The sequence below is a fragment of the Aulostomus chinensis genome, chromosome 3 (genome assembly GCF_037954235.1).
Source record: "Aulostomus chinensis isolate RoL2024-O1b breed Wild chromosome 3, RoL_Achi_v1.0, whole genome shotgun sequence".
In the NCBI taxonomy this organism is placed as follows: domain Eukaryota; kingdom Metazoa; phylum Chordata; class Actinopteri; order Syngnathiformes; family Aulostomidae; genus Aulostomus; species Aulostomus chinensis.
The window spans coordinates 10,564,796-10,583,112 of record NC_141322.1 but is presented as its reverse complement, the minus strand read 5'-3'; the positions used below and the strand labels follow the sequence as shown (position 1 = coordinate 10,583,112).

The 18,317-nt window shown below is 43.6% G+C and overlaps 1 protein-coding gene across 2 annotated transcripts in view; it reads right to left on the bottom strand.

Moving 5' to 3' along the window:
• The window catches only part of arhgap46a (Rho GTPase activating protein 46a), a 33,132-nt gene that overhangs the window by 12,388 nt on the left and 2,427 nt on the right, over positions 1-18,317 (bottom strand). For both annotated transcript variants that reach the window (XM_086198584.1, XM_086198585.1), the window contains exon 2: positions 8,263-8,766. In XM_086198584.1, coding sequence (XP_086054710.1) covers positions 8,263-8,766 — 504 coding nt within the window. The remainder of the gene's footprint in view (positions 1-8,262; positions 8,767-18,317) is intronic.

Genomic DNA, 18,317 nt, shown 5'->3' with positions numbered 1-18,317 from the left:
CCCCAAACCCAACAGCCCACTGCTAATCCCAACAATGCATAGCAATCTGCCATCAATCTGGTCACATTGCCCTGGTCTGCTGCCCTTCATTCTTCTGTTGCCTCATAATCTATGAGTACTGGAATCAGTACTTCATTCTGAAACTGATCTAAAACTTACAGCGACTAGTGTGTATAACTTTACACAGGTTATTACCTGACCTCAAAGTTTCTATCGGACTTGAGTGAGATACATTTGATCCTGAGCAGATTACACAATTTACTTCCTTCAGTTGTACAGGTGAATCACTTTAAAGGAAGATAACAGAGACTTACCTCCATCCTCTCTACTTAATATTCATTGGGGTGATTAATGAGATCAAAGCTGATCACCCTCTGTCCTTCAAAACGCAAACATAAACACAGATCTAGAGTCAGAGCGGGTGTTCAAAGGCTTCCCTTTTCCAAGAGTACTATGAGTCAGTGGAGAGTTGAGTTGTAATGGCAGGAAGAGGACGCAAAAGAAGGAGGGGTGACCCCCCCCTTCTCCTCCCCACATCTCTCCTGAACAATGCTGAAACAATTCCCCTGGGGTACAAAGGCCAACGGTCAACTTCCTTAGTCATCCTAGCTACAGGCTGGCATTCTGGTGCTCTCTCACTCCCTCCGCTATCCCCAGACTATGGAGTGAGTCACACCACTTCAGCCGTTTGAACGTAAACAGACTCTCATCTTCAAACGGTCCTGCGGCTTCACCATGAAAGCTGCATTTGTAAACAGCTGCCACCTGGCAAAGCACCAGCATGGCCTGCCACAACCACTGCTGCTGGGAAGGCTCCAAGACCCCTGCCTCACCGACACCAATCAAGACAGTTTACTGCCTAACACACAACACACACACAGACACGTGTGAAGACAAGAAGGGATTCATCCCCAAACCACCACCGTTTAGTTGTTACAAGTGACAGTATGCTTTTGTAGAGGGTGGGGGGGGGGGGGTTGATAGGTGACAGCTGTAAATGTGAGAAGCCACTGTTTGTACTCTTGAAACAGTGTATGTTTTCTCACTCTGGTCCTGTCAAACAGGAGGAGGTGATACAAACTCTACAAAATCATTCCCACCTCAGCAGTTGACACTCAGCTGACTGTTTAGCACCAGTTTGCCACGGCAGAACAGCTCACACTTGAAACATAAAGGCTCCCCATCTAATTGGCCAAAAAACACAGCGGACCTCACACACGAATCACAATAATCAAATTCCCCTTTCATTATCGACATAACAAATCAAGCCTTTTGCTCACACAAAACAAGCACGGAGTTCATGTGATGGCCGAATGTAAAAAAACAATCTTCTATGTTCTTGGTGGGTGGGTGAAATACTTTATGAGTACAGACCCTGAGAGAGTGGTGACCACTACTTCCTGTCCGAGGAGGTCCTTTGGAGGTTTGGAGAGAGGGCTTCTCTGAATATCACACAAACAGGAAATGCTTTGTATTCACACAGTGCACTCAGAGTGGAAACATGGGTTAAAAGTAATTGTTTGTGGCTTATATGTAACTTATCCTTGGAACCAAATTGGCCATTATCATCTTGAATTCTAAAGACGGCTTCTTTTTTTACTCCCATAAATGATAACTAATTATGTAAATTGAGAAGAAATCATAAATATCTTAACTTTCTTATACTGAACGTGAGCACGTTCATAAGGAGCGTCAGTAGTCTCAGCTACTGTGCTTTCATTTGATTGTTTAATTTTAAAAGTTAAGCCAACCATGGATATGGTAGTTGCAAGAAATAGAAGAAATGTGCATTAGGTGTGTCTATATCAAATGACTTGGAGTGAATAAGATTAGGCTGATTAGGTAACATTAGGCATGGCTGTAACAAACAGAGTCAATCACATGATTAATAGATTTGCAACATCAGGGATTAGTGTATGCTTCACCTGTTTTGCACATTTACCACGTTTCAAACAAAAGTTAAAAACTACCTCCTTCAGTGACAGGCTTCTTCACCCTAAGCGTGGGAAGGAGAGGTTCCGCAGGTCCTTCCTACCTGCAGCTGTCAGACTTTCTGCTTGCAGTACCACCCCTACCAGGCCCCGGAAAATCTTGTGTGCAATACTTTACACTTTGCTGCGCATACTTAACAGTGTGCAATAGCCAACACTTATGCTGCCCAACACTTATGCTGCTAATATTTATTGTAGTTGTTTGTAGTTATGATAGTGTATTAAAGTCTATGATAGTTTTTTACTGTAGTTTATTGTAGTTTCTGCTATTTGTTGCTCTATACATGTTGGCTGCTACTTCTCTGTTTCTGCCGCTGTAAGAGTGACAATTTCCCCACTGTGGGACGAATAAAGGGTTATCTTATCTTATCTTAAGCAAGTGGAGATCTTACATGTGGTGAAAAAAAAAACTTACTACTTCCATCAACCTTATCTAATGCAACACTTCAAATGTGCAAGTAAAATCCTTAGATGGAAACCAGACTAGTGTTGGGGGAGAAGGATTTCGGCAGGCTTTGTCTTGTTTGCCTGCCATTGTCCCAGTCAGGGTGAGCAAACGTCTAGCATGTTCACCCCCTCCAGCACTGGCACATTGTGCTGGATATCAGCAGGGAGTTCAGTGTGATAGTCATCATTATCACATGGAGGCAAGTCGCCAACTCCAACGGTAAGGCTGTATGGTGTCTTGGATCTCTAGCCAAAGCTTCTAATCCCATTACAGTGCTAGAACAACACTTGCATATCAGAGAAACCCTGGATAACCAAATAAAGTATGACTACAAACCCGGAGCCAGAGGAGAGACACGAACAGTACAATAGTGATAAACACTACAACAAGCCGAGAAGTGGGGAAGCACTGGAGTGTAGGAGACCAGAGTGAGGAGGGTGTGAGCATGTGTAAATGAGAAGGGGTGGGGATTAGTCGTGGGAGAGTGCAGGACGGGAATGAGCGAGAAAGCTGGCATTCCTCAGAGCTCATTCAGAGGCCTCTGCCGTGGTGTAGGGAGCCTTTCACAATGCATGGCTGTGCCATCGTCACGGAGACGCCTCTGTAAAGACAGAAATGGGAGTGCAAGGACTGGGAGAGGGAATGGCAGAGGCTGAACCTGAGAACGCTGTCTTCACTTCAATAGATAGGCTCTTACATAACAGCAAACAGACTTGGACTGTTCAACCCGCATTGAAAGTTGTTTACAAATGGTGTGATACCTGCTAGAAGCTAGCCTGTCAGGTATGTGTTGAATGTTTGATGAAGGAGGGGATAAGGAACATCATTTTATCACAGATGTTAAAAAAAGAAATGATATCACTTGGAGCTGGTTGTTTGCAAAGACATTTGATCCATTTCTCAAGCACGCAGAGAGAAAACAGAATACGTGCACACACCTTTGACATACCCACATTTGAGCTTACAATCCCCCTCATTCAGAACCAATGGGGAGCATGTGAGACCTTTAGGAAGATAGAGAAATAATAAATGAAGTTAGAGGCCCTTTGGAAACCAATCTGATTGGCCCCTGGGGCAGCAAATCAACTTAAGGGGCAGCAAACTTCAATTAGTCTCAGCAGCTCTGGTGTTCAACACCCACCCATCCATACATGCTTACACACACACAAACACACACGCACACAAGATACTTCTGTCACTGAACTGAATATTCCTGCGGTCAGCTTGTCTCAATAACTAACTCAATATATGTCAGGGACTCTGTTGTCACAGGTGTTCTGTCTCTCTGTTCTTTCCTGCTTGGAATACATATTGGAATATCTGTTGTTGGACGGGCCATCAGCGATAGGGATATGAATTTGAAATTTCTTAAATATACGCCCTGGGAATAGTGAGGTCTAAAAAAATGGGGTTATTATTAACACTGGCTGAACAGGAAGAGGAAATGAGGTTGTGCAGGCCAAGCTTTTGCTACATAAACACCTCTGAGCTCAGACCAATGGGATAACTGAGATCTATGCAGAGGAAGGAAACTGAAAAGACAAAGAGGATTCAGTGAGGACAACGTCCTGTAATATCCATTTTCTCAATGCTCAAAGATGACGTAACCTCTCACTTTTAACCATATCTGTCGTAAAAATATCAAGCTTAAGTATTAAATAACATTATGGACTTGAGATAGAGCTGGTAGCCTTCTACTTCCTGTGAGACACCTCCAGAGACAGCTGTCTAGTAACAGCTGAATTGATGCACCTCCCACCTCTGAGCCAAGATGTCTACCAGCTGTGCATGTCTAGGGCTCCAACAGCCTTAGTGTTGGTGTGAGGAGTGCGGGGTTGGGCCGCCAGGATCCTACTGAGGAGACAGGATGAGGCCAAACCCAAAAGACCTATCTCTGGAATTCAAAAGTGCATCTGCAATTGTTTTAGTTAGGACAGATTCCATTACAGTATATGCAAAACCAGCCATGGATATAATCGTGAATGCAAAACATACACTGATGACTCAGAGTATATGGATATGAGTAAATAGTCCTGGAAAAAAAAATAGACACAAAAACATCTCTACATGCTGCAAGTCAGCTGAGGGAGCAAGACCAGCATGCCTGAGGCCAATTCACTTATGGTGCCACATGGGAGCTATTCCACTGCAATACAGCACCACTGATAGAAATCAAAATCAGTAGTTGAATATCTATAATGATGTGACACAACTCTGAAATTTCTGAGAATGTTCAATTTTTACATTACTGAGAGAGAGACAGAATGGAGCATAAAGCTAAACAGCCCAGACATTAAAAACAAAAAAGGAACACTGTCAAGGCTAACCAGACCAAAGCACTTAAAACAAAGCAGGGTCTCTCGCTCACAATGAAACTATTTCAGAGACAAAAACAATTTCAAATAGGCAAGTTAAAACACCATCTGGAAAAAGCCGAAAATGAGCCTACCACACCAGGAGTGAAGAGATAAAACAAGACTTTCCACTTGAGTGTGCATAAAAATGTCGCTGCTACATTCTCAAGAGTTGCCGGAGATGAAAAGAATGAAAGGCTTAAACTCTTGCCGTAACCAAGTACACAATGTGCTACTCATTAAGAATTTTAAAACTTTATAAACCCCATAAGATGCCGCCTGATTTCCTAAATAAACAGCGAGGTGAGTGCTCCTACATGGCTTGAGTCCAGACAGGGGAATCTCGTTATGGTTTTTCACACTTCTGCTTTCATGTGTTCAGTTTATTTAGGGAATTCCCTTAAAAACTTTCTCAAAACAGAAACTGAAAAATAAGTGAAAATACATTTGTTTACAGTTCTGTTTAAAGCTGGTTGTGTCATCAGAAGCTTGTCACCCTCAGGGAGAGGTTTCAACATCTGTCCTTTAGTTCCCCTAAAATACATCAGACTGAAATCAAACCCAACATTCCTCTTTCTAAATGTGTGACAGACTCCTCCAGGCCAGCCTTCACGTCTCATCTATGATGTGACGAAACTTTGGTATAAATGCACACAGACAACCAGACGGAGCTCAGTTTCCTTTTCTACCCGAATCTATGCACGCTTTCTTGATCTTTTTTAAAGGAATCAAAAGCTAACCAACAATCAAGGATGGTGAGATTTAAGTGGCTAATGTCTGCATGACTGCACTGCTGTATCATTACAGGGCTAAATGAGAGGGCACATACAAGTCATTGAGCTCCACTCAGGGTACCTAGACTTCCTGCTTATAGAAACCTCTCCGATGACCCTGGGGAACAACTGGGTTTAAGTGAGAGCCTTTGTTCGTTTTTGTGGACCATTATACATCCCAGCCAGCCCATAAGACAAAAGGGTGCTGTGAACCTGATGTGAACCACTCATGGGTTGTCTTACACCAAATTTTCACAAGTCCTCAGCTCCAGCACTTGAAAGGTCCACGGAAGAGGAGCCCACACACAGAGAAGACAGACATACGCACACTTTCTATGGTGAAATCCCATACAGATGTTACCTGGCTCACAGTGACAACACAGACATACACACGAAAGAAAGGTGGGTGAAATTTGAAGCAGATGCGAAAGTTAGATGGTCTGTAACACCTTTCAGTCTTTAATCATGGAAACAGATCAGTTTGCCTGTTTCTTTTGCCCTTAAATGCACGTGAGTGACGTGTTTACCCCGGGAGATCATGGGGTTTCCCTAAAGAGCTCCATGAGCTTCAAGTACTCAAAAAGTCCCAGGACATGTGATAAAACTTGGCCAATGAACAACAGATCTGGCATTCAAACACTCTCATATGTAGACACTTCCTGTTGGCAAGAACATGGAAAAAGAAAAAATAGAGTAGGTCGAAATAATCTATTGTCTTCCATTATTTTGAAATCACCATGTAGTCAAGTTCAATATCCAAATCGCAGAGGCTACCATGTGTTTGATTCAGATATAATGTGTAATAATTCATCCTGCTACCAAATATTAGCTTTCAAATCATTCTCCAGATGCTCTGTGTGAATAATGAAATCCAATCTGATAATTCACATTAAAACCACAAGTCATATAACAATATCTGTCAAAAATGATTCTAATAGTTGAATAATACATCATATTTTTTCAGCTCTAACAGAGACAGAGGAAGGAAGCTGCAACAACCAACCAGTGCTTAGAATCCCACACAGGGTGTGTTGTTTGGAAACTTAGGAAGCTCTTCCATCTATTATGAAGAGATTTATTAATAGAAGACAAACAAGAGGAAACTGATGTTGGAAGAACAGTGAGTGTCCCATCTCTACAGGACGAGCAATTTTTTTCAAAGGTCATACATTTGGATCCCAGGTGAAATTTCACAGAGACAATAAAAAAAGAAGAAACATTATAGATGTCCAGGCATGTCTGAAAAAGCTGAGAAACTCAAGTCAAACAAGGAGGATCCTAAAATAATAAAATACCATAATCCTCAATGGAGATATTATGATCAGAAATAGCCTGATCAGATGGAAGAGTACTATATTCGCATCGAAGCAACAAACAATCAACCGTAAGGGTGGGACAGAACAATTAGCTCCAACCACAGACCACTGAGACACTTCCAGCTCTTCATTCTAAATTTCCCCTTGCTCTTAGCTATAATTCATCCTTGTCATTATCAATGAGGCGGGCCACCAGTTGAAGACAAGCACATCTCCAGGTTTGTTTTTGAGCTGTCACATTCCACCCACTCTGTGCATTGTATGTTGCTATCCAATTACTTTCTAAGAGATGGGGGCTGATGAGCATGTGAGGGGCCATATGGCTAAGTAAGTAAGGTATCAAGCCCCTGTGGGCTTCAGACCCCTCAGCCTTCCTCTGAAGAACACAGCTGGCCATTGTTTTAAAGGAAGACAGAAAAGGTTCTGGGAAAGGTTGAGTCACTGGGGTAAAGTGGGACCCTGTGGGGTGTTAAGAACACCCCACACACAGACAAGAGGCAATGCAACAAGGCCTTCAGTGGTGTCATTCAACAGCCATGGCTGACCAATTAGTTCTCCCACCTTTACGTAATCCCAAAGGATGTGAAGGTCAGAGGAGAGACCTCCTAATGACCAAAGTGAGGTACATGAAGAGCCAGAAGGAGCCAGTGAGGCTGAATCGCCACGGTAGCCAGCTGGAATTCAGCGGCTCTGCTTGTGATTAACCCAGACAACGCTCTCTCACATGGCTCTCAGGCGAGTACATGTTAACTCTTATCCATAAGAGGAGTTACAGTCTTTGATGGCCTGAGGCCTGGGTTTGTTTTAGGAAAATTAAACGAGCATTGGAGCAGAGCAGCGCAGGGTGGTGGTGAACACACAGAAGGACACAAAGATGGATTCAGTGGCCCTTTTCCAGGGGAAACAGAAGTGGCATGTCTGGAATCCGGCTTGGAGGGAAGAGATGGTGGTTTAGACAAGGCCACAACACGAAGCATATGATGGGGACTTTGAATGACTTACTGTTAGAGGCCGTTCTGCACCAGTAACACTAGTATGGGGGGGCTCTGCTCTGTAGTATAACTGACCATTCTCCCCATTTGGTAACAATTTGCTAAAGTGACTGAGCAAGGTTCACAGGCAATAGAAAGCAAAACATGGGACGTATGGAATGTTCAGATAAGTGAATGAAAACAGAAACAGTTTGAAAATTGGCCGCGCAGGTCAAAAGTCAAAATAATCCTACGTTTAATCCGACTTCTCACAGCGGAGGCATTTGAGAGACATTATGACTCACTATGCCACAAGCTGCGATGACTATCACGTGTTTCCTGGTAATGTTATCCACTAATGATGAAGTACAATGGTTTTTCCAGACCTAGGGTAAAGACTACGGCTTACCTCTGTGGGTCTTTGCTTCCATCTGTGCTGTGTTCAGTGCTGCTTCCATCTCCCTGCGATCTGAGCTCCACTGCTGCCTCCAGCTCTGGGTTGGCAGCCACCTCGCTGGTCTCCAGGCCTCTGGGAACTGGGCTGTCTCTCTCTTGCTCAGGCAGAGAAGAGCAGTGTCCTTGGCTCCCTACACTGCTGATACTCCCCGTGGTCCCATGTTGGTGCCTGTCCACAGCCACCCCTCGCTTGGCTTCACTACACCGCTTCATGGCCTGGAGCTGTGAAAGGGGCACTATATCAGCACCCTGGGGTCGATGCCAGACTGTGCGGCGGCCAGTTGAATTGTAGTAGTAGAAGCGGCCGCTGTGGGGGTCAAACAGTTCCCACCACTGGTTGCCGTCTGCCTGTCGGACAGAAGCACCTTGGGGAGGATCCCAGCCACACTCACCAGTGGTCAAGTTCACATACATACGTTCACGAGAACGTGGCTCCAGGATCTCTACCCAATCAGAGCTGAAAGAGAAGAAATGAAACAAGATGTTGTGAACAGCCCAAAATGGCAGCCAATTATTCCCTAACTATATTCAATGATAAATTACAGGCAGTAATCATGCACGAGTACTCATCAACATGACAAGCAGTAAACAACCCACACTGTTTGACAGACTGAGACGCTCACAAATGCTCACTTGCACATATGGAGAGTGTCAATGTTTGTATCCCCTACATGTATCCATCTGTATACGAACACGTTTAGAGCGGTGGTGAGCAATGGCGCAACGGGAGTCACAGTTCATATGTGCGTTTGCCAAATACGGAGACAGGTGGACACGCTCGGTGAGACGCCAGGCATTGAGTCAGCAGGGCCCAGAGAGACAAACGCTCCGAGTGCCACTAACACAAAAACCACTGAGCTCAACTACAATCACATAGCGACAGCAGCCAGCTCAGCACAAAACCAAAAATGAGTCAGTGGGGAGGGGAGGCCCTCAGAGAGAAAAACTGAAGAAGACCATTTACAGGAAAGTGCACAAGCAAAAAGAGGGACAACAAATTGCATACAATTACACCATTAATTGAATTTCAAGGTTAGTACAGGGTATTCCTTTCTGTTCTACAAAGTGTCCAGATATTGCAAATATTAAGTTATGGGGATGTGCTGTCTGTATCTAAATAATATCAAGTTCCATAATTTCTGACAACTAAGCAAGGGCAGTTGTTTGCTGGTGTATCCAGGCCATGCTACCCTTAGTGTGCTTCATTAGGTCTGCTTTGATCTAGTTCCCTAAACCAGACCTCAACTATGCCAGCAAATCCAAGTGGGAACAGGAGAACTGAGAGCAGCCTGCTACGGTCCTTCACCTAGCCTCAGCATCACAGTGTATGTCTACAGTAGATGCGAGCCAGAGGAAATACACCCTAATTCAACTAATTCTCTTCTCTTGAATGATCTCTTGAGAGTTCTGGCAAGGCTCGGTATGTCACCAAATCCAGCCCAGTCTCTTTGTGAGAAAAATGCCAATGAGGAGGAATTAGTGTCACAAGATTCTGTTCAAGGTTTGGACCTCTTCCCAGCTTTCTCAGGACAAAGTTTGTTTGCTTTGTTTTTCCTCTCCCTGTTCCTCTGTTAAGAACCATCTTTTCATGCTACCTGTGAGGATGTGGGTGGACAGGAAGTTTAGCAAAGATGGATCTACCAACAATGTCTAACAAAAACCCACAGTTGTCCCTCACGTGCCTGCCAAATCAACCCCGTGTGCACCCCGGCCTCAGAATAGAGGGCTGCCAGTCAGGTCTGCCGGGGTGACAGTGTCATCTTGCTGGCAACAACTCACGGGCAACAACAGCTGTTCCCTTCTTCCTCAAGTATCAGGTATTATTCTGAACCTCTTTTATTTGCTGCCAGGCCCAACTAGAGACTCTCCATAGGTTGATGTGAACAGCTAGGTAAACAGAAAAAGACCATGCAGGGGATATGGGAGCATTTCACATACTGTCTACCCATGTGACTCAGTGCTCTATGCTGGGAGGCCATCTGTTTCAATCCCTCACACTAGGGAAGCAACTCTGACCTCAATGGAAGCAACATGTAAGGTTTTTTTATACTGATCTTTGCAATTAGAACTGAAAAATGTCAAAAAAATGTTGGTACAAGTGTGTTTTTCACATTGCAGATGCTTGATTCTGTATAGCAGAGTTGTGTTTACAGTCTGACTACTCACATGGTTCCACACTGAAGCCCAACAATTAGAAGATTAGTTTCACACTGATTAGATCTGCAACACTTGATGGTAATAAAGGAGCATTCAGAGCTGAGGCCAAAGAGTCAACTCTACCCCATACATACCAGAGCCTTCATCCTTTACGCTCCCGCCCTCCAAAAGAAGCATTCCCACGCGGAGAAACTGATCTCTCCATGCTGCATTCCTTCTCATTTATTCCTGAATTTGTCACCACTCCTTTTAAATAGCACGTCTGCCTTCCATGACCAGAGGAGCAACACAACCGTTTAGTGATCGCTATCCCGCCTCTACACCTCTAAACAATAACACAGGGAAGCAAGCACAGCATTCAACAAGCTGAAAGAAGTCCAGAAGATGCCAACAGGAAACCAGTGTTTGAAGGTCAATTTTGAAGGCCATAGTTGACGGGTTTAGCAGCACGGGGTGTAGTGATTACATGAGGACTGTTCCCTCTGGGTAAATAAACAGCAGCTAGAACTGAAAGTGAACCTGCTGGGCTCTGCTGACATGACCAGATAAGCAGGAAGATGACCCAGAGTTTAGGATCCAAAATTCTTGAAACGTCACTTCTGGAGGTGATGTCCATTATAGAGTTTTGAAAATAATTTGAGTTTTACAAATATTTGTCTGTCAACACACTTGTTCATTTGAAATGTAAATTATTGATTCATCTGCCTAAAACAAATATTCTGGAGTTATCTCAGAGATAGATCAATGTCTCTGTCTGACTCTCTGGAAACTGAGCAGCATTCTGGATGTCATTCATTCCTGGTAAGAAGTCACTCTCAGTAACACTAATGAGCCTGCTCAACTTTTCATTCTCTGAACAGAGAAGGAGGCAATAAAAGTATAGAGCAGGACTCCAAACAACTGAGGCAGCCCGCCTCATCCTGCAAATGTTCATAAAAGGTTTGGAATGCAGTCTGCAGCCGCTCCGTGAAGTTAATCTCCAACAGAAATGTTTTATATTGATCTAAAATTAACACACACACACACACACACACACACACACACACACACACACACACACACACACACACACAAAGATCACCTGATTTACCTCTGGAGAGACTCAAATCTTACTGAAGCAGACTCACATTAAGGGACTGTGTGGTCCTACACAAGCACTTCAGGAGTTGAATCATAATGATACGGGCCATTTTACACATTCCACCACAAGTAGTTTCATTAACATTTTTCTATTAGTTGGAAACATGTCCCTATGGAGGCGGTTATTTCATCTATTTCTAGGAATTGGTTTAATCTTTCATCTAACCTCAATTATTCAGTTGAACTACATGAAACAACAATCATCATGATTTGCCAGGTGATATCAGACATAGAGTGTTTTGAAAAAAGCGGTTAATGCTTTTGAGAGATTTCCAGTGTCCTTTTGACTTGCGTGTCATAATACATTCTGCGCTTGCGTGGCACACAGGGTCTTTGGCTCCCATTTGGGTCAAGGAGAAGCTCCAAACATATGGTTATTTCATGGGGACTAAAAATAAAGCTTGTCAAATTGTGAAAAAGAAAAATCTTTGCAAACAGAGCCTTCCAGTGAGACCAAGAGGACAACACACATATATAAACACACAGAGAGATATGCGCACAAACACACCCTCTTAACCATCTTCCTATTCCAAATCTCATGTGCCAGAGGTCTCCTTATGATGGAGACATACTTCATCTATCATCCACCAATTACAGTCAGCTCCAAAAATATCCAGAAATGAGAGCAGTTTCCCAGCGTGAGGGAAACAACAGAATATAGCTCATGGAATCTGCCCCATTGTTCCAACTCCATGCTAAAATGTAAATGGCACTTTCCCCGGCAACAGTAAACACAGAGGACTGGACAAAACACTCACTGCAAATAGGGCAACATGCGGCCTGGTGCCATTGTCCAGCATTGAATCTCAAACAAACTCAAATACCAATACACCAAACAGAGAGAAAAGATTGTCTTTGCTGTGCAGCTAAGATGTTTGAGCGACTATAGCGGCATCAGATAACCTCGTCATGGTCAACATGCAGCTTTAAGCTTCAACACTGTTGTGGTATCTCTGATGGAAAGATAGGACTCCCTCACAAATATAGCATGATGTTCTTGTGATGATGATAATTCCACTGGGAAAGCTACCAACCTCCAAGGTGAGAGAGCACCACTGCCGTTGAGGTAGAAAAGTGGGAGGGGTTTGAACATGATCGCGATTGTAGGGAAACATGAAACATGTACTGTCCTTGGTACAAATACTGTACATCCCTTATTTAAAGTCATCAGCAGAGGTTACGGTCACGTTAGACGATACTTTCCAGTTTACTTTCATACATTTATATTTGTCGTGCAACGAACACCTCCTACATAATGTTAGAGCTCTAAATAGCTAGTTAACGTCTTCAAATAGGCACAAATGAGTTGAAATATTGATGTCAGGGGCCTTGTTTCTTCATTGTGTTGGTTTATTTTAGGGATCAATGGATTATTGGCCTGGCTGATTATCAGATCCCATATTCGGCATTTTTGTAATTTGGCATCAGTAAGTTTTCATTTCATATCATTGTTGATAAATAAATAATTCATTCACATTATATTAAATGAAACAAATAACATTTAAAATGAATAAATAATAATTTAAACAAATACAATTAAATCACGAATAACAATTTTATAAATAAATAAAATTCACTACTTTGGCTCTGCGGCAGCCCCGTCTCTTGGCTTTGTTTTTCTGCAACACGTTCCGGGGCCGCTGAATTGTGACTACTAAGTCAGATTCAAATTGCAGTAAATATGCAGCTTTTACTTATTCATACTTTGTTCATTTTATAAAACTTCAAGGGTCTATTTATCTAAAATCTCAGGATAAATGCCGCTGGCAGTTCCTTGATATATTTTTTTTGTTTCGAGATAAATTTGACTTTTTAAAAATATGCTTAATCATTTTAATGAATTTTTGTGTTACTCTAACCTTGACACATTTTCACTGAAAATGTATTGGTTCCATATAACTGAACTCCTTGATTATTTATAATTATCATCCTCGAAAAAAACATATTGGGTGACAGCTAATTTACAGTGGTTGATTGTATTTCTGTACTCTGACAGTAGGAACAGAGCTAGATCTTTCCTGGAGGGACAATGTTGCTGTCTCAACTATGAAGGGAAACTTTCCCAGCTGCCAGAATGCACGATAAGCCAATCATCGGTCCACAAAATTGTTAAAGTGAGACAAGAGACAAACCAGCCTGCCAGTTCCACTCCCATGTACCACTGAGCAGCTCTGTAAGGTGACCTTTAACCTTTTGCAACGACAGACTATTCTGAGCTGTTGCCCATGACTGTGGAGCGGGCAGGCTGAGTTCTCACACAGGGCCGGTCATTCATCAAGGAAACCTTAGCACTCTGTTCTCCAAGCACGTCAACAAGTGCCAAGGTCCACCCTGCATGGGATATTTACAGACCTACTAGTTCCTATTTAGAGACACAAGACATCCTTTCTCCTTAGATACTGGCGTTAAAATAGGTCATCGCTCAGAGACGAGAAAGTCATTCAACTCACCTAGCACAACGGGTACAAAACTATTAACATTACTGCAGCAATCATTTGCTCTCATGGAGCTTGCTGAGCCACGGTGTACCTCAATGTAGTAGGAGTGCTTTGCAAAAAAGAGACTTCTATCTCTGTACAAAGTCTAGTCAGGCTGGCTGCTGCTAGGCAACCTGCTTATCTAAATATTGTAAAACAAGGGCAGGGGCATGGACCAACTACTGAGTGCTTGGCAGCAGTTCCAGTAGCTGGGACTAAAGATGAGTGTAGCTATAAACTTGGCAGGTTCAGTACTGTGGGCATGGACCGATTCACTGGATTGAAGAGGGTAGCACCTCTAGTGAATGTGAATCCACCAGCATTTTTAAATGTGACCACTTAGCAACTACAACTAACAGTTGCATTTCTGCTTGCGTGCAATTTTCCTGTTTCATCAAACATGACCTTTTCAAGAGTATAATGGTGTGTAGCTACACCACAGTCCTGACATGGCTGACGTGCACCTATGAACAGATATATACAGGACACAACAAATCTGATGGGTCAGCTTAAGCCAGCAGTGCTTGTTGATAGTGATCATACAAAACTCATTGCTAACACAAGGCATCTTTTGTCCTTCACGAGGGAGTTATGTTTGTTTCCTGGAAGCCTCCCTCTACTCAACTACATGTTTCTGCTGGAAAAAAACTGGGAGGTGTGTACAGGTCGTCTTTGTACAAGATGTATGAACGGGCTCCTGCACTCCACCCCGGTGTCCAGAACAATCCCAGAGCAGGGAGAGTGCACACGTTTCAAATGACAGAAAAAAGCCCTGCACCTGTCGGGCACACATTCTTTAACCCTTTTGTTTAACACCTCCCATTCCTGCCATGTCACCAGGGTCAGAGGTCAGAACACAATTGGTCTGTGTTATAATTTGACAACTTTCAAACCGGTATAACCGCTGCTGAGTCTGGAGTATAGTAATGGACTTCTGAGAGGCCACTTGGCATTCATCCCCCTCATAAAGTTTATGCTCGGGGTTAGCATGCTCAATTCCAGGCTTGTGTTCTGACTTGGACCAGACCAAGCAGTCTGTTTTCTCTTTAGAATTTTTACAGGTTTGTTCATCATTCTAATGACTCTTCACTAATTGGAAATTCTTGACATGTCTTGTCATCTGTGTGTGTGCCAGTGGGTGTGTGTGTGGGTGTGTCTCACAGCCAAACTGGCTTCATCTGCTTCAAAAAAAAAAAAAAATCCCTGAAGGGTTTAGTTGATCAAAACACATAAATTTGAAAATTCATTAGTTTTCCCCCTAATTTTGACTTTCTATCTCGTGATCTTTAGAACAAATGATTGTGGAACAAACTTCAACTGAAATTTGGTAAATCTCTTAATACAGAACATTTCATGAGGTGGAAACGAGTGTGAAACAAGTGAAACAAGCTTCTAGTGTAGCACAGTCTGATGAAAAAGTCACACTGCAATTATTGTGCATAATATTGTGCTATAATAAACAACAGTATATATATATAGTCTATTTGCTCGGTTATGAGGTAAAATGAACACAAATTACTGACCACTTACAAAATATCAGCCATTTTTGTCAGTTATCAATAACTGACAAGCTCCAGCCCCCACCCCCCCCTCCAAGACCCTTCACAGGATAAGCGGAAGAAAATGGTTGGAAATGGATCAATAACTGACACATGAAATAGTGATGTGAAACAAGCAAAATCCCTGTAAATAAACCAAATCACTATTTATGCACCAGCTGTCTCCAAGTACAGAAAGACAGGCACAAATCAAAAAGAGATGGGATCGTGTGGTTGGTTAAGCACAAACTAAGTGATCGCAGAGAGTTGGAAGTAAACGAAGCCAAATGTCGACACATTAACAGCATGTTTGAAAGCATCCACTCATGGACTCAAAGCTTCTCTGCCTACCCCACCTCTCAGCCCTCTGCAGCAGTTGTCCATTCCTCGCTCCTCCTGTGGTGCTGACATTGGCAAACCAGTTCAGGGGTCGTCTTTCGCAGTGAGACACGTCAGGCAAAATAGAGCCAGCCACGTTAACCCAGCCAGGCACATGGGCAACAGGTTTCCAGGGAGGGGAAGAGAGTTAAAGCACTTTAAGACCAAGCAGCTGGGCAGCCGCATGCCTGGCAGAGAGAGCGGGACTAGGACGGGAGGATGTAGTTGAGCAATGGGGAAGACTCCTGAGCTCGTTCTGTCACCTGATTCACCTCCAAAACGCCCACAAAGATAAAACATGAACACGCTGTTGAGGCTGGGTGTGACACCAATGAAAATGAATGTTACATAGTTCAGTGAAATGTTGCACCTTTTCGGGGCTTTCCTATCAACTGCTGTCAGTCTACCTGAGGGAAACGTCACCGTCTCTCAAGAGAAGATGAGTTAATTTTACTGGACTCTTATCATCTTCACAGGAGAAGTGAGATTAGCAGCCCAGAGTCACTGCACACACCTAAAACCGCAAGAACTAGATGGTCCAGTTTTGTTTGTGTATAATATGTAAGGCCTAAAATGTGTGCTGCAGTTGGATACATGTCCATGTTAAAACAAATTCCTCCTTAAAAGGAAAACTCCTCTCATCATTGTATCTTTTAGCCAACCTGCACCCTGCCATGACCACAAGAGAAGAATATTTACTACTTGCTTTTAAAGGATAAACACATGAACACATTGTGGCGTACCATCTGGGAAGTCAAGAAAATATCTGCTCTTGTTGGAGCACCTCTCTGGGCAAAGAACCAAGTTACCTAGTGGATAAGAATGCCCTGTGATGACTCATGCTCGTATGCATTACAAAGCCCAAGTAAACCAGCCTATTTTAAAGCCTGTGATGGTCCACAACAATGCAGACCATTGTCGCGTTTTCAGGCCCACTTCATTCAGCAAGAACTCTCTGTGTTGCCACCATGCAGCCAATCAGAGCCATGGAGAGGAGGAGCTTCAGGCATGAATACAAGTTCTGGGGTGACCTCTTTCAACAGCTGCCCTGATCCACAACTATGGACAGTTTCCCTTCACCAATGGCACCGGATTGCACCGGATCTCACAAGGTCGCTCAGCCAACTTCAGCAACACCACTGTTTCCCATGCTGCTTTCCAGTTTTTATGCAGCCAAAGTGAATTAATTCCCTCAAGCTGCCAAACAGCAACAAACCAATTCTCCACAAGCTGTGAGATAACAGTGCCTTCCTTTCCACCGGTTCCAGGATAACATTCTTGTGTTGGCAGTCTTGAATGTTACTTCCCTCACTACAGTCCGCCTACGATCTAATCACAGTGGAGCAGCGCTGTCATTTTTGTGTGGAGGGTATTGTCTTGTTCCGCCATCCTGTTGTCTCCCACGGATGGTGCAGTCTTCAGCAGTAATGCTGGGAACATCCGGCCCCCTTGGCCACTCAGCTCAACAGTCACTGTCTCTCTGAGACCCCAGTCAGCAAAGGGGTAGATACACTCCTGACCCAACATAAGTCCCTGTCCTTCCAAAAAAAATCCACCCCTTTCCTTACTTGAGGAGCATATGGGGACTTTTCAGGTCAGTAAGACTGGACGAGAGTGAACATGTGCTACTGACGGGATCAGGGTGTTTACTACATACAGGCCGGCCTTTCTGTCCTGCACCAGCTGTCAGAGTGGGAACAATGGGGTCACTTGTCCAAACAAACGCAATGAATGAACCTCTTTGGATGTGATGCTACTTAACCAGAGGCAGTAATTGTCCCAACTTTAACTTGACAAACTACCCACAGTCATTAGTACTAAGATGAAAAACATTAACCATTCAGCCGCTGCCATCTGTGTGCTTCCAAGTCTATATTTTCCATGAGGTTCTGACCAGCTCGCCCACCACCATTAGCAGTTTGTAACTTCATTTTGAGTTGACCTGCACCATCCCCCTGAATACCCCCGACATGACAAATGAGGCCAGAGTGTAATCCCAGAGTTGAGTTACAGGGTGAGTCGAGGGTCAGCAGCGGACCAAGAAGCCACACAGGAAAGAAACGTCCGGCTTGTCCTCCAGAGGAAGTGGAGGTGCAGACAGTAGGTCCACTCGGATTAGAAACACAGAACAGCCTGGTGAAGATGTTAACGCTGGGTCTATGGGGCCTGCAGGGAGGAGGGGTGGATTATGACTGAAGAGGCCATCATGGAAGATCAGTGGCATCGGGACAGATTAATATTTCCCTAATCACAACAGACTGTTTTGGAGGAGAGAGGCAGAATTGAATGCTGGTTTTAATACGCTAAAACTTTTCATC